Below are 26,006 nucleotides of genomic sequence, written 5' to 3'. Positions count from 1 at the left end.
AGATGCTGGAGATCAGAGCTGAAAATGTGTTGCTGGAAAAGCGCAGCATCCAAGGAGCAGGAGAATCAACGTTTCGGGCGTGAAGAAGGGCTCATGCCCGAAAGTTGATTCTCCTGGTCCTTGGATGCTGCCTGACCTGCTGCGCTTTTCCAGCAACACACTTTCAGCTGTAAAGCCAGCACAGTATTTGCTTTGGCAGCATCAAAGGGAGCATTCTCATGGGATATAACAAGCAAGGAAGAACATTCACCTTAACCAGAGCTATCCTGTCCAACCAAGATATCGGAAGATCTTCCCAACGTCGAAGATCCTGCCTGATTTTCTCTAGTAGCTGATCGTAGTTGGCTCTATATAATTGATCAAAAACCAGGGTCATAAAAATGCTTAAATACAGAAAACCTCCCTGTGACCAGTGGAAGGGGAAACGGGTTCCATCCCCAAAGGTGGATATACTAGTAAGACCCCCCACAGGCATGGCCTCTGATTTCATGAAATTAATTTTATACCCTGAAAACAAACCAAATAGATGAATCAGTTGTATTAAGCAGGGCACGATGTCATTGAATCAGTTAAAAAGAGAAGGACATCATCTGCATAGAGGATAATTCTATTCCTGCCTGACCCTACATCTGGGGCAGTTGTATTGGGATCTGTCCGAATGGCTTCCACCTGTGGCTGGATCACCAGTGTAAATAGTAGTGGCGAGAGAGGGCACCCTTGATGGCAGCACCTGCCGATACTAAAACTGGCACCGCCTTCTTGAGCTGTCCTACCTGTCAATCTTCCCACCTATCTGCTCCAGCCTATCACCATCACCCCACAACGCTCATCTACCTATTGCATCCCGAGCTATTCTCCCTCCCCCTCGCCTCCAGGGGTGGTCCAAGTCAGGTGTGTAATCGAATACTCCCCACTTGTCTGGACAAATGCAGCTGCAACAACACTCAAGAAGCTTGAAACCATTCAGTTCTGCTTGATCAACGCCACATTCATAAGCATCCACACCTTCCACCACCTATGTTGAGTAGCAGCAGTGAGTACTATCTAGAAGATACACTGTAGAAGTTCACCAAAGATCCTCACACAGAACCTTCCAAACCCATGGCATCTTCCATCTGGAGGGAAAAGGGTAGCAGATATGAGGGTACACCACCACCTGCAAGTTCCCCTCCAAGGCACTCAGCATCCTGACTTGAAAATATTTTGTAGTTCCTTGACTGTTGCTGGGTGAAAATCCTGGAGTTCCCTCCCTGAATGGCATTGTGGGTCAGTCCACAGAAGGTTCAAGACTACAGCAGTTCAAGAAGGCAGCTCAAGGGCAGTTAGGCAGGGGTCAGTAAATGCTGGTCAGCCAGCTACACACATGTGCTATGAGTGAAGTACAAAACAAAATTAAGTCAGCAATCGTCTGAATCTTTGGGCTTCTGTGACGGAGTTGTGGGGTCCCTACCTCTGAGCCAGGACATCTCAGTTCAAGTTTCACCTGCACCTGGGTTGTGTTTTAGCATGCCAGCGCAGGTTGATTAGAATCATTGCACTGTTGTGGTGCAGTGATAGAGTTCTTACCTCTGAATCTAAAACATCTGGCTTCAAGTCCATCCTGTCCCAGCCATATGTCATCAGCATCTCCATCAGGTTGATTTTTAAAAGATCGGGGGGTTGGGGAGGGGGGGGGCGGGGTGGGTGGAGGTGAGTAATGTCTCTACCTCTGAGCCAGGAAATTTGAGTTCAAGTCACATTTATTCCAGAGGTGTGTAAATAATATCTCTGAACAAGATAACTCAGAAATATGTTATCGGAAAATTTCCACACTACAAGTTCCCAAATACAGCAATATGCTGATAACCAGATCATCTATTTATTTAAAAAAAAAACCTCATAACAACAGCTAGAATCAATTATTGTCAACGCTCACCTGACTCTGTGGCATCTTGTGATACAGTGGTAGTGTCCCTGCCTCTGGACAAGGAGACCTGGGTTCAAGTCCCACTTGCTCCAAACATTTGTATTAGCATCTCTGAATGATTTTATTCGAAAGTATCTGGCTTGACTCTGATCTGCCGTAAAGGCCCACCATAGGTTAAAGTCAGGTTTTGTGATTAGTCAGACATTGAAGACTCTGCAGTATGAACCACCTGTAAATCTCCACTCAGCATCAAGATCATTGGTGGGTGGCACAGTGGTTAGTACTGCTGCCTCAAAGTACCAGGGACCTGGGTTTGATTCCAGCCTTGGGTGACGGTCTGTGTGGAGTTTGCACATTCTCCTCATTTGCTCTGGCTTCCTCCCGCAATCCAAAGATGTGCAGATGAGGTGAATTGGCCATGCTAAAGTGTCCATAGTGTTAAGGGATATGTAGGTTAGGTAAATTAGTCAGGGGTAAACACAGGGAAATGGGTCTGGTTGGGTTACTCTTCAGAGTGTCAGTGTGGACTTGTTGGGCTGAATGGCCTGTTTCCACATTGTAGGGATTCTATTCTATTAACCAACAACTTGAGTGTGTGAACGTGGCCTACATTTCAACAAACTGAGAAACCGGTTGAAGCTGGTAAAGTAATCTTCCCAAGTTTAGTTATACTTTTTTCTTTAACAAACTTCCTAAAGTTTGCTATCCAAAGTGTTCTGTTTTAACTTGTGGTTTAGTCATATTGGACTTGCAAATTATCAGCCAATTGGAGTGCCTGAAATGAATGGACAAGTTACAGTTGTTTTTTTTCCACATTTCTGAGCTTTTCACAATTGTGCAATGAAGGAACTGTGCTTGAGAGCTCCTGATTCATTCTGCCTGTATTAACTTTCTCTGAAATTAGTTATTATTATTCATTTTCCATCTGTCTACAGAGACTCAACTGGTTAATGCTGTGCTGAGCCAACTTAGATTATCTCAGTCAGGACATCATTCAAAATGAAACCACTATTCTCAACATGCGTGCCTGACAGAACAGGGATCAAATTCAGAGATTTCCAATCCTGCTCAATGGGATATTGAGTTTGACATGTCTTGCCTCCCCTGTCCACTCTGCCCTGGAATGAGATCAGCTAATTCAATTAGAAACAGTGATTAAATCTATTATTTGCATGTTTGGGGAGATGGTGGAGTAATGACAATGTCACTAGACTAGTGATCCAGTAGTTCAGGCTAATGCGAGGGGACATGGATTCAAATCACACCACAAATGAAAGTTAATGAACAAAGTCTAAATCAAAAGTAGTCTAAATAATTGTGTCTTCAAAACCATCGTCCGTTTACTAATTATCTGATTCATTAATGTCCTTTAGGGAAGGAAATCTGCCATCCTTATCTGGTCTGGCCTACGTATGACACCAGATCCTCCGAAATATGGTTGACTCAGTTTAGTTCAAGGTCAATTAGGGATGTTGGCCACATCCCATGAAAGAATAAAGACAAAGTGTGTAAAAGCATCGTGGAAGATTTGATTCTGTTACCTTAGTACAGTACCTGCTTTATGGGAAGCAGATTGCTGCGCAGCATGTGAATTTGGGGAACATTTAAATGGAAATGCAGAAGTGAGTGTTTTTATATCTGTAACTGAGTTTCACATCCGCAGATGCCTGCATGTTTGTATGCCTGTATACACTTCTCCTTTTTGTGTAGCGAGTAGCTATTTTTCAATACAGTGACAAGTTGTGATCCTGTGAATAATTTATAACCAATGTGGAGCTGAACCAGCCATAGGCCTTCATGGGGACCCTCTGTACCAGGATTTTGACAGCTTTCAGACCAGTTAACTAGGTACACGTCTTAAAATCTTTTTTGTAGTTTGTAATTGCTAGAAATACTCAGTTAAAGAAGAACAGCACTCTGGTTTTTGGTGTCAGTCTAATAGGTTTGGATGTGTAATTGATGTATTTTATAGTTGCATTTTGCAAGTTGAAGCCAGTTGTTGTTTAAAATATTTCTGGTTGTTATTTTTAGATTTCTAAATTCAAAATGCCATCCCGTTTAATATTGAGCATACAATTCTCATTGTTTATAGTTGACATGTCCTTTATTTCCAACAATCCATTTGTATCTTTTGAACTTGTGTTGTACAAATGTCTATAAGTTATTACCTCAAGAATGATCGACCCATCAAATTAGTAAATTAGGAAGCTGCTTGCGTTGATCCTTCAAGTAATACACATTTGTCTCCCCTTTGCCCCATATTCTTCTATACTATTCCTCTGTGATCCAAATTACATTATCTTTTAGATAACTCTGCATGAATATCCTATTGTGAACAAACACACTCTATCTTGAGAAATGATTCTTCTAACTTCACTCCTTATTTCTAACAATCGTGAGTAATGCATCAAGGAAAATAATGTTTCCCTGTCCACTCTTTCATAGCTTAGATTTGATGACACTAATAGGACAGAATAGTCCTGCTCAGTATGTGCTTCAAGTTTCTTTCTTTATCCCTTACTTGTACTTGTTTGGACAGTGACATAGTTATCATGATTGCCTCTTCAATGCGTTTCCAACAATCCTTGCCATTCTGTTGAAAGGTTGAAGGTGAAACCATGGACCACCAGAGTTTGCTATTAAGTGGTCTTGGAGAACAGACACTGAGGAGGCTCAGCATATTTCTGGACAACTGCACCAAGAAGGGATGGAGGAAACTGGCTGAAGTTATTGGCACAGACAGACGGTTTAAGTGCAGGTAAGCCCACATTGGGTGATGTGTACTGACTGAAAGTGTGACCAAAGAGGAGGTTTCTGAGGATTATAAAGGAGTAAGGAGGGTTATCAAGTTGAGGGTTTAGAGCAAAGGTCGGAGCCTGGGCTGATGCAGCTGAATGATCTGCCCATATTGCTCACTTTTTCTGGTTATCAATGCAGGTTCTGCCTTCTCTGTGTTTTTCCTATCCTCATTTCCGAGGTTTGGGCTATGGACTTCCATCAGATTGGACTATTCTTATGGGCAAAGTGCTGCAAAGGTTTGTCATCACCTACTGCAGGATAGCTGACAAGGATATTGTCCCACTCTCAGAGCCTGCCATCAGGTCGACAATAAACCTGCTTGGCCATATTACAGGCTCACCTTCCATGGCCGACAAGCTGTGGTGTGGGCTGAAACCCAGAGCTTTCAGCCTAGAGCAAGCAACATTACCACTCCACCACACCTCCACCTCCAAATTAACTTATCAGTGTATTGAAAGGATAAAATATTAGGACACTGAATACAAATGTGATACTAAAAGAAAGGGAAATTCCTTCTTACAAAACGTAATGCAATTTATCAGGAAGGGCTTTGAAATGGACAGTTTAAATAGCAATTGAATAAAAACTAATGAATTGTGCTGGGTCTATGGAGCTGAAGAACATGGCAGAAAGATGAAATTAAAGGATGTGATTGGTTGATGGGATTCAAATCTTTTTAAAAAAGGGATAGGGTTTGCTTTTCCTATCCTGAATGTTTTCTAGTTATATTTATATCATAGAATATTACAGCATAAAATTAGACTATTTGACTGATGATTTGTGTGAAACTCTATTAACAGTGAGAAGGAGTTGGAGATCTGCTCACTGAAGGTTCTTGAGCCAGATGGAAGCCCAAGCCGCTACTTTATCCAGTTACTGGCTGATCGTGGCTGCTCAGTGAGCCATCTAATCAGTTGTCTACATAGGATGGACCATACAGAGGCAGTACAGTGCATAATGTCAACGGGTGAGTCAGATAATGGAGATAACACAGAATGAAACATTTGGAGCAGAGTGTGGGAACTTGGAGGCGGCAGTCATCAGACGCAGCAGTTCATTCTTACTCCACTATTTGTTGAAAGACACCTTACACCCTTAAAGGGAAACCAATACTCAGCAGAGTAATGCTATCTTTTCAGATTAGATTAGATTCCCTACAATGTCCATTCGGCCCAAAAGTCCACACCGACCCTCCGAAGAGTAACCCACCCAGACCCATTTCCCTCTGACTAATGCACTTAACACTATGGGCAATTTTTGGGTAAAATTACCTCAGTTTTTACAGATACGAAGTCTCATAATATTGGGTGCTTTTCTTTGCTGCAATTAAATTGAAGAACATGTTCATGTCTGTTAAACTCTGTCTAACGGTAAATTCTGTTTACTTCATGATTAACTCAACGAAAGGTTATGGAGTCAAAACAGGCAGATGGAGTTAAGATGTAGGTCAGCCAAGATTTAATTGAAAGGTGCAAGTGACTCAAGATGATGGATGACCTGCTCCTGTGTCTGTTAGATTGAAATTGATCCGGTGGCACAGTGGTTAGCACTGTTGCCTCACAGCGCCGGAGACCCGGGTTCAATTCCCACCTCAGGCGACTGAATGTGTGGAGTTTGCACATTCTCCCTGTGTCTGTGTGGGTTTCCTCTGGGTGCTCCGGTTTCCTCCCACAGTCCAAAGATGTGCAGGTCAGGTGAATTGGCCATGCTAAATTGCCCGTAGTGTTAGGTAAGGGGTAGATGTAGGTGTAGGGGTATGGGTGGGTTACGCTTCGGCGGGGCGGTGTGGACTTGTTGGGCCGAAGGGCCTGTTTCCACACTGTAAGTAATCTAATCTAATCTTATCAACAGATAAATGCAATCTTGCTTTTACTTGATGCTGAGCGTGAATGTCTCTACGAGAGATGAACATGATAAACAACTTCTCTTTGGGTTCAGTACCTCCAAGATAACACCTGGAACCAAACCAAAAATCTGTAACACACTTATTAATTGACACCTAGTACTCCAAGGTTTCTGACTAGTAAGCAGTTAGCAAGTGTAGAACTGGGGACTACAATGCTTCCCATGTGGCTGCAGATAAATCTACTGGCTCAAGCTCTAATATGTAAAGCAGGGGAAATGACAGGAAACCCAACAATAATAAATCATCTTTTCTGGTTGAACCCCAGTCAACAATGCACCCCAAAGCCTAGATTTTGTGAACCTGTACCTATTCTGTCTACAAATTATCTGGTTACTGTTACATTGTTTTCTGTGGGAGCTTGTGCTTAGATTTGTCCATTACCCACACCACTATTTCCTGCCAGCACACTCAAGTAGGAAGTTGGTGGCACTGATGTCATTGCTGAACTGTAAACCCTCATGACCCACAATTGAGGTGGCAACAAATGTAGCATTCCCTTCTTGTTGTGGGGGCTACAGATTTTTTTTAAACATGCTTCATTGGCTGTGAAGCTGTTTGGTATGTCCTGTGGCTATAAACAGTGTGTAAATCCAAGCTTTTCTTCATAGGGCTAAGTGGAAAGATTAATTCATCAGAAAGTCATAATCTCTAGCTGAGTAAGTTTCCTTAGAGTCTAATCTAAACACTCGTGGGTTGTTCCATGTGCCAGATATCGTCAACAGCATGAGTTCTCTGCCTGAAGGCAATTCGTTGCTGAGTCATAGCTCCCTTTTTCACTCTCTAAATACAAAAATATATATAGATAGATAGATTTTATAGAGTCATATAGCACGGAAACAGACCCTCCAGTGCTACCAGTCCATGCTGACCATAATCCCAAATTAAACTAGTCCCGTCCTCCTGTGCTGGCCCGTATCCCTCCAAACATTTCTTATTCATGTACTTATCTAAATGCCTTTTGAAAGTTGTAACTGTACCCACATCCACCAATTCCTCTGAAAATTCATTCCACACACAACCTACCCTCTGTGTAAAAAATTGCCGCACATGTCTTTAAAATCTTTCTCCTCTCACCTTAAAGGTATGCCCTCTAGTCTTGAAATCCCCCAGCCTGGTGAAAAGACATCTGCTATTCATCTTATTTATACCCCTCACGATTTTATAAACTTCTGTAAGTTCGCCCCTCGACCTCCTATGCTCTAGCCAAAAAAAAGCCCCAGCGTATACACCCATTCCTTATAATTCAAACCCTCCATTCCTGATACCATCCTGGTAAATCTTTTCTGAACCCTCTCCAGCTTAATAATATCTTTCCTATAACAGGACGATCAGTACTCTAGAAAAGGTCTCACTAACGTCCTGTATAAGCTCAACACAACGTCCCAACTCCTATAATCAAACATCTGAGCAATGAAGGCAAGCATGCTAAATGCCTTCTTAACCACCCTGTCTACTAATGATGCAAACTTCAAAGAATTATGTACCTAAGGCCCTAAGTGTCTCTGTTCTACAGCAGCACCCCATCCCATGCCGGGCATATGATAGACAAAATCAGAGCATTACAAGTGGAAAAGTAAAGAAAAATAGAGGAATTGAAAGAGCATCAAGAAATATTCTGCAAGCTTATTCCCTTGAAACTAGGAATTGAAACTTTTTTTCATGGGCATACATTGCGCCATGTGGGATATAGTTAAAGTGAATCAAGACACGACAGCCAGCAGACAATGTGAGATCAGTTCAGATGAAAGCCATTAACCCCATTTTATCATATCCTTCCAAGAGTACCCCTGTACAACAGGAACTATTTCTTAAATCGCTTGAACTTCGGCCTCAGCAATGTGTCTGATGATATGTTCTAGCTCCTGAGTACTCCTGGGTCATCTGTCTGCTCCTTGCCCTTCATCTAGCTAGTCACAGGTGTGTAGTTGTCATGTTACTGGCCTAACATAGAAGATTGGACTCATACTCCAGAATAAAGAGTTCATGTCCCATAGTGACAATTTGAGAACTTGAATCAGAATTTTAAATGTTTAGAAATAGAAGCTCAATGTTGGTAAGACTGGCTTTGAAATTGTTGCAAAACTGTTACATTAATTACGGAGGGAAACCTATCAGTCTAGACTATGTGTAGTTGTAGTCTGACTTCCATCAAACTCTTAATGAATGTACGAACTGGTCAAGAAAGCCATTGTGTTTTACCAAAACTGATTTAAGAATGCAGTCCACCACCTGCAAGACACCTTATTTATACCCCCCAAGATTTTATAAACCTCTGTAAGGTCACTCCTCAACCTTTGCAAGTCATGATGGGAAGAAATTCAAACTTGCCATGATGGTGTCATGGGTCGAGAGTGTGGTGCTGGAAAAGCATAGCAGGTCAGGCAGCACCCGAGGAGCAGGAGAATCGATGTTTTGGGCATAAGCTGTTCATTAGGTATGAGGCTTGTAGGGCCAGGGTGCTGAGAGATAAATGGAAGGGGGATGTGGCTGGAGGGAAGGTAGCTGAGAATGCAATTGGTGGATGAAAGTCGGGGAGTAGGTGATAGGTCGGAGAGGAGGTGGAGGAGACAGATTGGAAAGAAGATGGGCAGGTAAAGAGGGCCATGCTGAGTTGGAGGCTTAGGACTGGGATAAGGTGGTGGAAGGGGAAATGAGGACACTGGTGAAATCTCAACAACTCAACAATAAATACACTTTGGTATAGATCTGCCAGCCAAAGAGTGAAAAATATTTAGAATAATTTGTCATCCAGGAAAGCAGAGGCAGAATTTATGGATTAATCCAAACTGAATTAGATGCTGCTAAATTGACTAAAGAAATGCTTTAAGTGGAGCTCATTGAAGTAAGTGAGATATGGTGAAAGCAAGGACTGCTTCTTGACATCTCCAGTCTTGCTTTGTTAGGGTTGCTGATGCCTGGCCTTACCACAACCCCGGACACTCTTCAAATCATCGTACAGCCCAAACAGCAAAGTGCTATTGTAGGAGACAGGGTCTCTCTCTGCTGCCAAGCTATCGGGCCTCCAGGTCTTGGCTATCAATGGTTTCGAGGAAAGCATGAGGTAAGAGTGATAATCTCAGCCATCTTTTATTCAATGTAGAAACTCACAGGACATTCTGCCAAAGTAAGTCTTTCATATTGTTTGGAATATGCAAGATCCTTTTAATAACCTACAGGACAGAGATATATCTTATTTAAAAAAATTCTAGACTTGCAAAGGTTCAGCTGAAGATAATCACTTGTGATTATTATGATGTAGAGGTGCCGGTGTTGGACTGGGGTGGACAAAGTTAAAAATCACACAACACCAGATTACAGTCCAACAGGTTTATTTGGAATCACTAGCTTTCAGAGCGCTGCTCCTTCATCAGGTGGTTGGGAAGCAGCACCATAAGACACAGAACTTGTAGTAAAAGATTACAGTGTCATGCAACTAAAATGATATATCGAACAAACCATAGATTGTTGTTAGGTCTTTCATCTTTTAGAATGGGTTACAGGTTTCAATTCACTAATATGTAAATCCCAGAGTTTCTTTTAAGTAACATTCTCAAGATAACCTAAGGTCTTAGCGAGTTTTGAGAAGATTTGTAGCTTAGGTTGAGGTTCTGGATATAGGTTTGCTCGCTGAGCTGGAAGGTTCATTTCCAGACATTTCAACACCCTACTAGGTAACATCTTCAGTGGGCCTCAGACAAAGCACTGCTGATAATTCCTGCTTTCTATTTATATGTTTGGGTTTCTTTGGGTTGATGATGTAATTTCCTGTGGTGATGTCATTTCCTGTGGTGAAATCACTTCCTGTTGTTTTTCTCAGGGGTGGTAGATGAGGTCTAACTCGATGTGTTTGTTGACAGAGTTCCGGTTGGAATGCCATGCTTCTAGGAATTCTCATGCATGTCTTTGTTTGGCTTGTCCTAGGATGGATGTGTTGTCCCAGTCAAAGTGGTGTCCTGAGGCCCACTGAAGATGTTACCTAGTAGGGTGGTGAAACATCTAGAAATGAACCTTCCAGCTCAGTGAGCAAACCTACATCCATAACCTAAGGTTTTATAAAAGAAAAGTGACATCTTAGCTCAGATAGTGCATTAAAGGTGTAAGGTTAGAGTCTGTCTGTATCCCAGTCTTGAGTCAGACTGGTTTTATTTCCAAAGTGGAATTTGCAAAATATTATATGTATTGACTGCTTGCAGATTGTGCAATGTTTGAGCAAAATAGAATGTATCTACAAATATAATTCTGCAAGTACAAATTCACCCCATAGACTTATATGTGTGTGTGCTTGCATGTGAGAGAAAGAGAGAGTCTGTGTGCCTGTGAGTGTGAGTGTACATGAGAGAGTATGTGTTTGTGTGTGTGCAAGCTTGGGATACAGACAGACTCTAACCTCACACCTTTAATGCATTGTCTGAGCTAAGATGTCACTTTTTTTTTATAAAACCTTAAGTTATTTTGAGAATGTGACTTAAGTGAAGTTCTTGGATTTACATATTAATGAACCGAAACCTGCAACCCATTCTAAAAGATGAAAGACTTAACAACAATATATGGTTTATTCAATATATCATTTGAGCCACATGACACTGTAACCTTTTGCTATAAATTCTGTGTCTTATGCTGCTCCACAAATACTTGATAAAGGAGCAGTGCACCGAAAGCTAATGCTTCCAAATAAACCTGTTGGACGATAACCTGGTGTTGTGTGATTTTTAACTTTGAGATTATTATGAGACATTGGCCTTTATTCTGCAAGCAATAAAAAGAGATTGGTCCAATGTGATATGGGTGAGGCAAAGTCCATGGTGATGTGGTTTACGTTTAAGTACCTCCATCAGGTTTCTGGCCTGCAACATCATTGAAATGACTCTCTTCAAGATCACAAAAGTGGGACTGGCAAATAGCCCAAGCCTCTCCTTAACATGTGTGCGGCCTTTAACATAACTGATCACACCATCATTTCCAATACTTCTCTACTGGCATCCAGCTGGGAATGTACTCACTAAATTCCATTCTTATCGAATTGAATCCAGGAAATCACCTGCACCGACTTCTGTTCCCACTCTCTAACTTTGGCTCAGTCCGATTTTTCATTTACGTGCTGCTAGCAACATTGTTCAAAGACGCAGCCTTAATTTCCATATATACATGTATGAGATCCAATTCTACCTCTCCACCTCCACTATCTCTAAACTGTCTGAGACTAAATCAGACTGTTTGCATGTATGATACATCTGATATCAAGATGAGCTTCCATCAGCACCAGTGATCCCTCTGAGCTGTGCGACCGCTGTTACTTGGATGTCCCATTCATGCTGATGGAATGGCTTTTTTGATCTCAGAGGTCAGCACACAGGAAAATAATCAGAAGGGACATTGATTGGCATCATTTATAAAACCCCCATTTCAATTTCTGCATCTCTCTATCTCACTTTCATCCTTCAAAGCCCTCCTTAAAAATTACCTGTTTAATTAATTAGCCTTCTGCCCTTGTATCTCCTCATGTAGTTTGGTGCCATATTTTATTTTGTGATGTGCAGTTCATTAGGGTTTTTTTATACTTGAGATAATAAATGCAAACCTTTGTTGTATATGGGCAGTGGATAAGATAAAAAAACATTGTGCACAAGTCAAGTATGGGGCATGGTGAGGATGTTAAATGGTGGGGATAGCATCTGTGATGTGGTGGATTACATCAAGGCTATGGGAGGAATAGGATCAATCAGTAGATGACTATTCTCATATTTCTCTTCTTGCACTCAGCTGTCATATTAATTGATACAAAATTCAATATCATTCCAAACTTTAATTGTTTTGTCTAGGTCAAGGGTGGAAACTCCTCAGAGCTTCTCTTTAACTGTGTTGACCTTGATGATAATGACTGGTATGTCTGTAGGGTTCACTGTGGAACCCAGTATTCATATTCCAAATGGGTCCAACTCCGAGTTGCCAGCAGTCCAACAACAGGTAGGTTCAAAATTTTCTGGGGGCAGAGTTTCCACAATGGGGAAATTGTGTGGAATCTTCCAGTCTGAGAAATAGCAAGCCTGATAGCATCCCAGAATCACTCTGCCCAAATCATGTTCTGATTAGGATAGCCCCAGGTCAACCTTCTTGCCCACCGCCAGTTGATGCCCTTGGGTGATCTAATAATGACCACTTAAGGATTAGTTAAGTTCCTAATCCTGCCAGGGTTTCAATTACCCCAGTTCCAGGTGAGACAATAAAGAGTTGGCCCCCATGACTGGTAAACCAGTGCAGGCATGCTGCTAATTGGTGGAGTGGCATTTCCTTCAGTCTGCACTAATTTGTGCATAGTTGAGGGGAGTGGATACAAATCACTATGTGACCACTGTGAGCCACCTTTTCCCTTGCTTCCAACTTCTTTGCTCCTCTCTCCACAATCCCCAATCCCTGAAACACAATCCTCCTAAAAAGACACTTGCCCGACCTCTTGGTCTTCATGACGTTGGCTGACCTCCCATAACAGCCATGGCCTTCTCAAATGTGCTGCCAAGTGCAAGAGGTACCAGCCTCTCATTGGCAGGATTTCCTGCCCCGGGATGTGATTTTGGAGAGAGGTCCACAACTGCCATCAAAAGTGCCCATTTGGAGGAAGATACATTGGGGCTTTCTCTGAAAAATCAGGTCAGCTGTCTCACTACCTTTTGAGCAAGCAAACAAGACACCTGATGAAAACAAAAGATTCCACCCAATGTATCAAAAATATACTTGAAATTTTTCTGGCTAGGTTCCATTTTCATTTCCATTAAAATTCTTTTCCATAATCAAAAGTTAAATCTTCCATCAGGCAGCATTAAAGATGGTAATTTTTTTCCATTACTTAGAAGGTCTTGATGCATTTATCTGTTGAAACTTGAGACCATTTTGTTTAGACAACTGAAAATTGGTTTATCACCAAAAATAAACATCTTAATAATTGTTCCCAATTCTTTACCTGTGAGCAATTTAATGGAAAGGCAAATTAAATAAAAACTAAACTAAAACATTTACTAATTCCATTGACATGTATTAAGTTTTGTTGTACATTAATTATCATGTCATAGAAAATGCTTTCTTTTTTATAGATATTTTTATTAGAAATATAACATTTTTACAAGTTTACAAAAATAAACAAAACTCCCAAGTACAAACATTGATATACAATCAAATCTTAAATAAATAATAATTTATTTAAAAATTTAACAAAAGAAAAATACCGAGAAAAAAACTCAACTAACTACTAATTTAACCTACAACTAACCAGAGTGTATAATTAAGTCTCTTACATTATTCAAATAAGAGAAAGGAAAGAAAAACCCAACTGATAACACAGAAATTGGGTAGTGAGATACATGCTCGGAATGTGTTAACATCAAATGTAACAAAACCTGTATTCGTGCGGCATTCCTATCCCAAGGGGCCCCGGACCAGCCAGGTTCGTAATCTCAATTAAATAAAAGCCCTTGTTAGGATAGCCGAAATATCTGTATTCATATAATTCAAGAAGGGCTGCCATATTTTATGAAATAATTCGGTCTTTCGGTGCACCATATTTGTAAGGAAGTCAAGGGGAATACATTCCATAATTAATCTGTGCCAAAAAGTCCAGAGGGGCCCTCAGCCACCCAGTTTACCAAAATATTTTTCCTTGCACAGAAAGAGAGAATAGAAAATAGTCTCTTCCCGTGCATATCCAGGGAGGGTAAGTTCAAAAAGCCCAAAAGGAGAGATACAGGGTCCACTTTAATTTCCATTCCTAAAATTTCTGTCAGGGTACTTGCTACTTTAGTCCAGTATCTACGGATCTTATGACAGGTCCATAGGCAATGTATAAGAGTGCCCACCTCTTTTGCATTTGGGACACATTTGAGATGCTCCTGCCTTAAATTTTGCCAATCGATCTGGTGCTATATGGGCCCTATGAAGTATCTTCAGCTGGATAGCCTAAGTTCTGTTACAGATGGTGATTCTTCTGGCATTTTCCCAAATGTCATTCCACGTTTCTATAGAGATTTCTAGTCCCAAATCCTGATCCCATGTTTTAAGCAGATTGTCCATATCTCCCGATACTTCATCATGTAGTAAATGATAAATAGTACTGATGGAGGATACCCCCATTGGTCGTAGTACTCTACATTCTCTATCTGATTTATAAAGACTATCTAATAACATAGTCTTCTTCTGTATATAATCTCAAATTTGGAAGTATCGAAAGAGGTCTCCATTAGGTAATCCGAATTTCTGACGCAGCTGTTCAAAAGACATCAGGACCCCATCTTTAAATAGGTCCCCTAGACATGAGATACCCCTGGATCTCCAGAGTTTAAAAGTGGCATCTGTAAACCCTGGTTGGAATCCCCATGCTCTCACTAACGGCGCATAGGGGGATGTTTTATGTGAGTTGCCCTCATTTTGCCGCATTATATTCCAAGCTTTAATTGTGTTAAGTATTATAGGGTTTTTACAGTGATCTGTAATGATTTTCCTCTTGTCTGAAAATAAAAGGTTAATAAGTGGGCATTTTACTTGAGAAGCCTCGATGTCCAGCCAGATTGATTGAGGATCAGACAAGACCCAATCAGCTATGTAACTTAATAGGAAACTTAACTGATATTTCCTAAAATCTGGGAAGTCCAATCCTCCCCTTGCCTGTGGAAGCTATAGCTTCTTCAGCTTAATGAGGGGCCGTCTATGAGAAAACGCTTTCAAATGTACTTGCCATGTCTGTCTCTCAAGTAAGCAAACTCAATTTGAAGAGCCTTTACAAACTAGCACAATTGTTGCAATCTCACAATGTTGACCAGCCATGGCCAACTTTATGCACAAGGCCTATTTTGATCAAATTTAAATATTGAACCTCTGTAAAAGATGGTGGAAAGCAAAAGTGTGATTGGTTTTAGGCATTAAACCATGCCCGGAATTTACGCATTGATTGTCAGATTCCTTTCAAGTTGAACTGGAATTGTGCACAACGTGGTGAAAATATTGTAATTTCCCCCCTACAATGATGTGCAAACAGAGAGAAAGTTTTTCTCATTGGGTAAATGTTGTACCTGATGTGGTGCATGGAGGTTCCTAGTTTTGGTGCCTGTCTGTTGCTGATTTAGTTGATCTCAGTTAGAGTAAAAGATCGTTCTCCCTTTAAGAAACTGTGAAGTGACTACACCACCTGTGATAGCTGCTTGGTATTCTTAGCTCTGCTGGTTCCTTCCTCTTTTCCATATCCTGTATCTAAATGCTGTCATTTTCCATCAGAGTTGCTACCTGCTTCTTTAAACTTGAAATCCACTCCTTCCAACACATGGTTGCTTGATATATCTTATAATTGAAGTTTATTCCTAAGAGTTTCCAAAGGGATTCTAAGGTACTTTGACAGGGGATAGGAACCTGAGGGCTCATTAAAATTAGATAGAAGTAAAACTGGTAATAGAGAGTAGAAAAGTGGCAAATACAATTAGAAAGCAGGAAAATGAAGGCAATATTCAATTAAGCTTGAATATGCAATAATGTCAAAACGATAAAATTATGGGCACTCTGGCTGCATGCAACATTCCTAACAGGATAGAGGATTTAAAGGCACGAACAGTGGTAAACAAGTAGGTACAGTTGCCATTATGGAAACATGGTTGCAGGATGACCAAGACTGGGAATGGAATAGTCAATGTTTAGGAAAGACAGACAAAAAAGTAAGACAGGTGGCGATGGACTTGACTCCATAGCTAGAAAACGGCATTACAGCAAACCCTGAGGAAACTACACAAAGCTGGTGAAATGAACAAGACAGACCTCCAAACAATGAAACCTGAAGTATCCAAATTTTATACAGATTTATGCCCCATTTATACAGATTACCAAAGGTACGTAAACAAGGGGCCCCCCCTCCCCGCCCTCAGACCCATAGTCTCACTTCCTGGCACACCGACATACAGACTAGCAAAGGAACTGCAACACAAACTGAAACATCTAGTAGAAGACGCAATCCATTCCATCCCCTTGACCCAGGAATTCCCGAACATCATCAAAGACACCAAGGTAGAGGACGATGAGGTCATGGTTTTCTTCAATGTGACTGCCTTATTCACATCAATAAACATTACCCTCGCCAAAGAAAGACTGGCTTCACTGCTAAACGAACCAAGGACACAAACCTGACAGCACCAATTCCATCAGCAAGGACAGCATTCTCAAACTATTTCGACCTATGCCTCACAACCCATTTTACCTCCAACAACAAGATCCACAAACAAATCAATGGTGCCTATGGGATCACCAATACCAGGACTTTTAGCAGAAGCAGTTATGCAGAGGTTAGAATGAACAGCCCTTCCCACGATCCAGCCCAAGCTTTGGGTCCGCTATGTGGTTGACACCTTTTTCATCACAAAATGCAATTAGAAGAAACCCACAAACACATAAACAACATCCCTATCAGTATAAAGTTCACCAAAGTGGAAGAGAGCAACATCAGACTCCCCTTCCTAGACATCACGGTAGAGCACAAAGCCAATGGAGTGCTGCACATCAGCGTTTACAGGAAAGCCAGACACACTGACCAGATACTCAACTACAGGAGCATCCATCCCAACGCCCATGAACAGAGCTGCATCAGGACATTATTTAAATGAGCCACAACACACTGCAGCACCCAGGAACTACGAGAAGCTGAAGAAAACCATCTATACAATGTATTCAAGAACAACAAGTACCCAATAAGCACAGTCCACTGATTCCTGCACAACAAACCTAACAGGAAGACACAACGCGCCCAGAGACTCGGGCCATCCCCATACATCAAAGATATCTCAGAGATGATGACCAGACTACTCCAGCCCCTAGGTATCATGGTAGCCCACAACCTACCACCGCACTGAAACAGCACCTGATGAATTTAAAGGACCCTGTACCAACAATGAGCAAAATGAACAAATATTCAAAATACCCTGTAATGACTGCCAACAAACATTGAATTTGGCAAATGGGCAGGAAGCTGGTCACCAGGATACATGAGCACCAACTAGCCACAAAAAGACATGACCAACTATCACTGGTATCCATACGCACAGACAAAAAAGGACATCAGTTTGACTGGGACATACATCCATCCTGGGACAGGCTAAACAAAAACATACACGGGAATTCCTAGAGGCCTGGCATTCAAACTGGAACTCCATTAACAAACATATTGATTTGGACCCCATTTACCAACCTCTCAGAAACAGAACTGGAAAGAATATCACCCACCACAACAACCTGAGACAGATAAATATCAAGTGGGACAGAACACCTAACACTTCACTGGAGGCTCACTGATGACGTTACTTAGCATGGTGATGAAACCTCTGACAACTAACTCACCAGCTCAGTGAACAAACTTACAACCTGATCCATAACCTGAGCTACAAATCTCCAAACTCTCAAACATCTAGTATTATTTAATAAAAAAGGGTAAAGTAATAATATTGTTGTAAAACAGCCTTTTGGAATGAGTTACCAAAATTGATAGAATTTTACACTTAAGTTTGAAAGTGAGGTAGATCAATCACTAGTGTGCTGATTTTGAACATAACATGGGATGAAGGTAATAAAAACAAATTGGCTGAGGTGGCTTGGGAAAACATATTAAAGGGTATGAAATAGGCAATGTGTATTCTGTAAAGATTATTACATTTTATAGTAACTATATATTTCTTTAAGGTATCAAAACCCGAAAAAACCAGATAAGTGGCTAACAAGGTTAAGGATTGTATAAGTTTAAAATGAAAGGCCTATAGAGTACCAAGAAATAGTAGTAGACCTGATGATAGGGAGTATTCCAGAGTATGCCCAAAGAGGATCAAGAAACAGATAAAGTAATAGAGAATAGTATATGAATATAAGTTAGAAAAATAGACTGTACCTTCTATAGATACAAAATAAAGAAATGTATGGCTAAGACAAATGTGTGTCCATTACAGACAGACTTAGGAGAATTTATAAGGTAGAATACGGAAATGGCAGAGGAGTTAAATGATTACTTTGTGTCTGGCTTCACTGAGGAAGTTAAAAGAAATCTTCCAGAATTAATGATCTTACTCGGGACAATGAGGAATTGAAGGAGATTAGTGGGACTGAAGGTTGATATTCCCCACAAACTGGTATTCGACATCCCAGAATGTTGTAAGAGGTAACCAAGGTGATAATGGCTGCATTGGTGACCAAATGGATTCCTGCAGATTAGAATATGATAAATGTCAACTTACTATTTCAGAAGGGAAGGAGAGAAAAAACAAGGAACTGCAGACCTGTTCACCTTACATCAGTAGTAGATAATTTGTTGATCTTTTATAAAGAATGTAACAAATGAAAACTTGGATAATAATAATTATATTAGTCACAATCAGTATGGATTTATGAATGGGGAATCACATTTGACTAATGTGTTGGGGTTTTTTTCAGGATGTGACTAATAGAATTGATGAAGTGGAGTTGGTGAACATTGTATTCTTGGATTTTACAAAAAGCTTTTGATAAAATCCCCCACAGGAATTAGTTGGCAAAATTAAAATGCATGAGATAAGAAGTAAATTAAGGATTGGCTGACAAACAGAAAACAGGAATAACAGGTAATTTTCACATTGGCAGGCTGTGACTACCAGAGGACCACAAAGATTAGTCCTTGGGACCAAGCAATATATATATAAGAGCGTTTATCATGTATGATTTGAGTACAAAAATAGCAAAGGCTTGCTTCAATTGCAGAGAATCTTGGTTAGACCGTACCTGAAGGACTGTATACAATTTTGGTCCCCTTGCCTTGAAAAAGATAATATTGGCATTGAGGGAGTACAAGGAAGCTTCACCAGATTTCTTCCCATGATGGTAGGGCTGTCCCATGAAGTGAAATTAGGCAAACCAGGCCTACATTCTCTAGATTTTGGAAGAATGAGGTATGATCTCATCAAAACCTAAAAATACTTAAAAGGACAGGTAAACATCAGATGTTTACCTTGGTTGGAAAGTGTAGACAAGAGGATATTTTCAAAATAATTGGGAAGCCACTTAAACCAAGATGCAACTTTTTTTAACTCAGAAATTGTGAATTTTGGAATTCTTTATCAAAGAGGGCTGTGGAAACTCAGTCACGGAGTATGTTTCAGGTAGAGATTGATAGATATCTTATTAGCAATGACATAAAAGGATATGGGGATGGTGTAGCAAAAAGACGTTGAAGTGGGTGATTGGCTGTGATTGCATAAATAACAGAGCAGGCTGAAAAGGGCTGAATGGCCTGCTACTGTTTTCCTGTTCCTATGCCTATGTATGTACACAACTGTCACTTTCTAAATGTCTGTTCAAGCCAAATGAAATTAGGTGTTAGATCAGTATTAATCAGTGGTTCATCAGTTCTAGAATGCACCTTTGTTCTTCTCAGTAGGTAGCAAGAACAAGACTGCTCTGAGTTAGATACTACCATTGGCGTGCAGTACCTGGACTTAAGGACATCAAAGTGAATGAGAGTTATCACTAGTGAATGGAAGGATCCTTTTAATGCTTCGGGTGAGACTGGGATCGGACTTGATTAGATATCCTGCTAAATCATATAAAATGTTTGGGATTAGGGCGATATTGGAAGAGAGATCCTACCCCACATGAAACCAGCAGTCTAGTCAGCATTCACACCTTTCTCAGCCAGTGACCACAGGGTTCTGACCAGTACAGCTCAGTTGATTGTGATCAGAAGCAGGCAGAGTGACCCTCACTTCACGCATTGAGACCAATTGTAGCAGCCCCTGCTCCTCTCACAAACATGGGAAAATCAACCAACACAAAACGGATGAGGTATCCAGCCCAGAGCCTTCTGACATGTGTGGCTGAGTAACAAAGTGAGTGGTGCTTCTCCCTGCTAGCCCAGCAACATTGTCTGATGTCTGATTTAGGTGAGATTGAGCACAGTTAATCTGTCATATCCCTTCACAATGGAATCTTTCTTTAGCTTTTCCTGCAGCAGGTGGAGTTTGCTTGTCTTTGAGCAGGGTGCACATTATAGTGCAGCCCAGCTCCCTGACCCTGAAGGAAGGGGATACCATGGTTCTTCCATGTTACGCCGTTGGTGAACCTCCACCAAAGTACCAGTGGTTTCGGAACAACCGGATACTGCCTGAGGCAAATGAACCATATCTGAAGGTTAGTGATCATTTTCTGGTGACTGGTTATGTTGTCAATGTATGACTCAAATAGAGGGGAGACTTTTCTCAAGAATTACAGCAATAAATTCCTCTGCTGCCGCATTGCCTGGACTGAGCCATTATTCAACTCACTCATTAATTGTTGAAACAGCAACTTATATTTAATTTGTACCTTTAGTGGAGTAAAAGATCACAAGGCACTCCACAGGAGTGTTGTCAAATAAGATATAGCAGTGAGACACATAGAGATGTGAAGGCAGTCAGACCAAGACTTGGACAAATAAATATGTTTTAAGAAGCATCTTAAAGGTGAAAAGTAATGTGGAGCAGTTTTAAAATGAAAATTTAGAGCCTAGGGAGCTGAGGGCACTGCCACCAGTGGTAAAATGATTAAAACCAGGGATACCACAGAGACCAGAAATAGAGGATATCTTAGAGGATCGTCAGGTTTAGATGGTTATAGAGGGCAAGACCAGGGAGCAAGCCTAAAAAAGGATTTTAAAATCAAGGTTATTTAGCCAAAGCAGGTCAGAGAGAGCAAGATGATGGCTGAACAGGATATGGTGTGAATTCTAAACAGAAAATCAGCACGTCTTGACAATATTTGTGGAGAGAGAAACAGGTAACATTTCAAATCCAACATGACTCTTCAGCAAGAGTAAAGTTGGATGACTTCACATTTACAAAGAGCAGATAATTGGAGGCTGACATACTGGAATAGTCAAATCCTGAGAAAACAAAGCAGAAATAAGTGTTTCAGCAGCCACGGTCTAGAGCTGGGTCGCGCTGGACAACACTGATGCTGTGTTTTCAGATGACGTTGACAAGTAGAAGCATGTAAATGAGAAGTAGGATAGGACCAAGAATAAATTTTGAGGCGATATCAGAGATAATGATGCAGGAGTGGAAAGCAAAGCCATTTCAGGTGATTCTTTGGCTTTGATGGATTGTCAGGTGAATGCAGTCCCCTCCAGATGGCCAAAAGTGTGAAGGTGATAGAGGAGGACAGTATGGTCAACCATATCAAAACAATGAGGAAGGATACGATTGTTAGAGCTGTGTAAAGTGTCATGTGAGACTTTGATATGGGAAGATCAATAAGGTCAGAAACCTCAGAGGAAAGAATCAGACATTGAGTTCACAGTAAGATGGGAATAGATTTGGAAAGTAACAACATGTTTAAGAACTTTTGACCAGAAAGAGTTTGCACATAGGATGGTAGTTCACAAAGGCAAAAGAGTCTGTTTTATCATTGACTAGTCATGCACCAATATGTTGCCAGCACTAATTATGCTGACATATTGGAAAACAAGAGACATCCATTAGATCCAAAAACCTAATTGCCTTAATCCAACTTCTCACCAGGTACACTTTCACCCAACTACTCATCTTTTTACAAGGTTCCTTCAACCCACCTTCTCACCAGATTCCTCAATCTCTCTCTTCTCTTCTTTCAGAAATATATCAAATTATATCGTACCCCTCCATCTATATCGTTATCAATATATTCCATAGTAATGTATTTCACAGCCTGATACTTTTGAGTGAAAAATTCATTGAACTCTCTCTCTCTCTGTAAATTATCTCTACTTGATCCATGTGTTCGTATAGAATTACACAGTAACCTTCTATGTGCTACCCTGTCGGATGCCTTCTGAAAATTCAAGGAAAGTACACCCCCTTTATCCACACCACAAAGTTAATCCTTCAAAGAATTTCAGTTTGTTAAGCAAGATTTCCCTTCTTTGAAACCATGTTGACTGTACTCAATTATTTTGAGATTTCCCAATTGCCCATCAATTCTAACACCTTCCCCATGACAAATGTCAACCTAATTGGTCTATAATTTCCTGTTTTCTGCCTCCCTTCTTTCTAGAATAGAGCATTACATTTGGTATAGTTAGATCCACAATGGCGTTATGGAGGGAGTTCCACGAGTTTGGCCCAGCAACACTGAAGGGAAAGGCAATATATTTTCAGGTCAGGATGGTGAGTGACATGAAGAGAGACTGCGATGAGAGTGACCAACTTGAATGCAAGATTGAAAACCTGAGGCTCCTGGGCAAGTTGTAACTTTTTGTTGGCGATCTTATATGTCTTGGACCTCAGTACTGTAAGCTGCTTTGTATGACTAGCTCCATGTTATAGTTCAATGGATAGGCATAGGATAGCCACTTTCCATGGGAAGGAGTTGGGGTCAACCTTCTGATTAACTGAACTGGTTCTGGACTGACTGGACTGACTGCCTGAAAGAACATGACCAATGGTGGCATCAATAATTAAACAGGCAAAAGTGTACTGTACTTACTTCCTTCTTATTAACTTTAAACCTAGATTAATGGAGTTACAACTGCTGACCGTGGAGACTATTGCTGTCATGTGTTCAATCTCTACCACGAGGCCTGGAGCAAGGTTGTTACTGTGGAGATAGGTATGTTCAACACAATTACAATAAATCATGGCATATAATTTAACCTGTTGTGTAAGATGGCCCCATTTTTCAGCTTCAAAAATAATATTTTGCCTATACTCAGAATATAATTCAATCCTCTTTTTCAGCCACAACATATACACTCACTTCAGTAGGTGTCCTCTGTCTTTTATCCACACAAGTGCATTTTTCACATGTAATTGGGCTCAGGGATCAAGCAGGTGATAGACGTTGTATTGTGAAGATACATAGGTATTTAACACATGCCCTCTCTTTGCGTTGGACACTGTTGACATTCTAAAATGGTGACAACTCATACCCATACTGTTTGAAAACGAGAATTTTGACCAAGCCTTTTGTCACCAATCCTAACATCTTTCCTTGCCTTGGTTTGTTTTTTGTCTGAATAGCTTTCTGTGTGATACCTCTGAATGATACTGATGTTGGGTTTGTGTTTACTGGTGTCATTTTGGTGTTGGAGTTTTGCTGGAACTAATAGTACAGCAGAGTGGCTCAGTGGTCAGCACTGCTGCCTCACACTGCCAGTTCACTTTCATACTTGGTATGTGATTAATGCCTTCAAGGCCACATTTACTGCACTGGTTGCCCTGAGAAATGACAACTGGCAGCTCAACTCCATTGGGCTGGATGGCTGGTATCCAATGCAGAGTGTCAACAACAGCACAAGTTCAATTCTCAGACTGGCTGAGGTCACCATGAAGGTGCCACCTTTTGCCTTTGGCCTGGCCTGAGGCATGGTGAACCTTTGGTTGAACCATCACCAGTTGTATCTGTCTGATGAGAGAGGGACCTTGGACAATGGAGACTTTATCTTTAGTCATATCCTGAGAACTGATTATATTATGAAAAACATTTCTTAAAATCAAATTTGACCTCAGAGTCTTTGGATTCTGCATGGCACAGTTTAGGATTTGATGCTGCACTTAATGGGGAAATAATAACATTTTAATGTTGATTGGAAAAAATCAAATCTCTTTCACTATCAACTTAACGCCTGAATAAAATTTATGATCTTCATGTTGAGATTGTTTGTAGTTACTGTACTTACTTTCACCACCATCATGTCAGTGTTTATTTGAGAATGTTTTACTTTAACATAATCTTCATTGTTGTCTGCATTTACCAATGTCACAAATTCTTCTTTATCCTTTAAGGACCCAATACATCCTTCAATGGGGCATTTTTCATGGGCACTGATGAAGGTAATGGCTTTACTCACCTAATATTTTGTTGCCAGTTTCTCATCACATGTTGATCATCTGGAACTGCCAGGCTCACTGACCAGATAGTATCTCCCAGAATCACAGGGTCTCCAAATTAAGCGTTTTATTTTTGTGTGTAGATTCCTTCATAGCCTCATACGTCCCACGATTACAAAGTAATTTCATTGCAGAGGGAGGCCATTTGGCCCATTGTGTCTGCACCAGCTCTCCAAATGATCTCTTCACGTAGTGCCATTCTCCTACCTCCTCCCCATTAGTGTAACAAATCTCCTGTCAATCCTCTCTTCTTCAAGGAAAATAGTACTAACTTCTCTATTCTATCCTCATAAGAATGGTTCCTTACATCTGGAATCATTCTTGTAAATTTCTTCTCCACTTTCTCCAGTGCAGTCACATCCTTCCTAGAGTGTGGAGATCAGAACTGGGCACTGTACTGCAGCTGAGATCTAATTAGTGTCTTACACAATATCAACATAACCTCTTTACTCTTTTACTCTTAAGTACCTATGAATAAAGCTTCAGAAATTATCTCTATGTTCTTTCTACAAAAATGAGTAACCTTGCATTTCTCAGTATTAAACATCATCAGCTACCTGTTCACCCAGTCTACCAACTTCATAATGTGCTTTTGAAATTCAACGTTATGCTTCTCATAGATTGCAATACTTCCAAGTTTAGCACCATCTGCAAATTTTGAAATTGTGTTCTGTACACAAAGGTCAATATTATTAATATGAAACAGGAAGAACAAGGGTCCCCAGACTGAACCTAGGGAACACTATTACAAGTCTGAAAAATATCCATTAATGTTATTCTGTTTCCTGCTAATTTATAGCCTGCTGCTGCTGTCACCTGTATTCCATGGTCTGTTGTGTACTGAGTACCTTTCGATGTCAGTGAACGCCATGTCAACAATATTGCCCTCATCAGCTCTCTCTGCTGCCTCTTCATAAAAATTCCAGCAAGTTAGTTTTCTCCTAATTTTCCCCTAAGAAATGGATACTGACTTTAATCAACCTGTATCTGTCCATGTAACTATTTCCCTTAACCAGAACATCTGGGGTGGACAAAGTTAAAATTCACACAACACCAGGTTATAGTCCAAAAGGTTTATTTAGAAGTATAAGATTTTGGAGCACTGCACCTTACTGGGGCAGGAGGAGCAGCACTCTGAAAGCTTGTACTTCTGAATGAACCTGTTGGACTATAATCTGGTATTGTGTGATTCTTAATGTAATTTTGTACATCTAAACTCTTTTGCCCAACCATTGGCAGAAATGCCTTCAGATCTCCAAGCTCTGAAATGCTTCCCAAATTTTTAACTCACTTTTCTATTTGAAAATGAGAATTTTGACCAAGCCTTTTGTCACCAATCCTAACATCTTTCCTTGCCTTGTTTGTTTTTGTCTGAATAGCTTTCTGTGTGATACCTCTGAGTGATACTGATGTTGGGTTTGTATTTACTGGTGTCATTTTGGTGTTGGAGTTTTGCTGGAACTAATAGGACAGCAGAGTGGCTCAGTGATCAGCACTGCTGCCTCACACTGCCAGGACC

The 26,006-nt window shown here is 40.7% G+C and overlaps 1 protein-coding gene across 2 annotated transcripts in view; it reads left to right on the top strand.

Annotated features, from left to right (window-relative positions):
* Positions 1–3,291: 3,291 nt before the first annotated feature.
* The window catches only part of LOC140494568 (mucosa-associated lymphoid tissue lymphoma translocation protein 1-like), a 50,358-nt gene continuing 27,643 nt past the window's right edge, over positions 3,292–26,006 (top strand). Inside the window, exons 1-8 of one of the 2 annotated variants that reach the window (XM_072593894.1) lie at positions 3,292–3,528; positions 4,510–4,664; positions 5,506–5,672; positions 9,515–9,672; positions 12,431–12,575; positions 20,584–20,774; positions 23,111–23,207; positions 24,383–24,430. In XM_072593894.1, the coding sequence (XP_072449995.1) occupies positions 4,525–4,664; positions 5,506–5,672; positions 9,515–9,672; positions 12,431–12,575; positions 20,584–20,774; positions 23,111–23,207; positions 24,383–24,430 (946 nt within the window). In that variant the 5' untranslated portion in view covers positions 3,292–3,528; positions 4,510–4,524. Of the gene's footprint in view, positions 3,529–3,560; positions 3,755–4,509; positions 4,665–5,505; positions 5,673–9,514; positions 9,673–12,430; positions 12,576–20,583; positions 20,775–23,110; positions 23,208–24,382; positions 24,431–26,006 lie in introns of those variants that run through there. The other variant, XM_072593893.1, reaches the window with a different exon arrangement.

This window comes from Chiloscyllium punctatum, chromosome 24 (genome assembly GCF_047496795.1).
Source record: "Chiloscyllium punctatum isolate Juve2018m chromosome 24, sChiPun1.3, whole genome shotgun sequence".
Classification (NCBI taxonomy): Eukaryota; Metazoa; Chordata; class Chondrichthyes; order Orectolobiformes; family Hemiscylliidae; genus Chiloscyllium; species Chiloscyllium punctatum.
The sequence above is the reverse complement of the archived record's forward strand: the minus strand, read 5'-3'. Positions and strand labels throughout refer to the sequence as shown.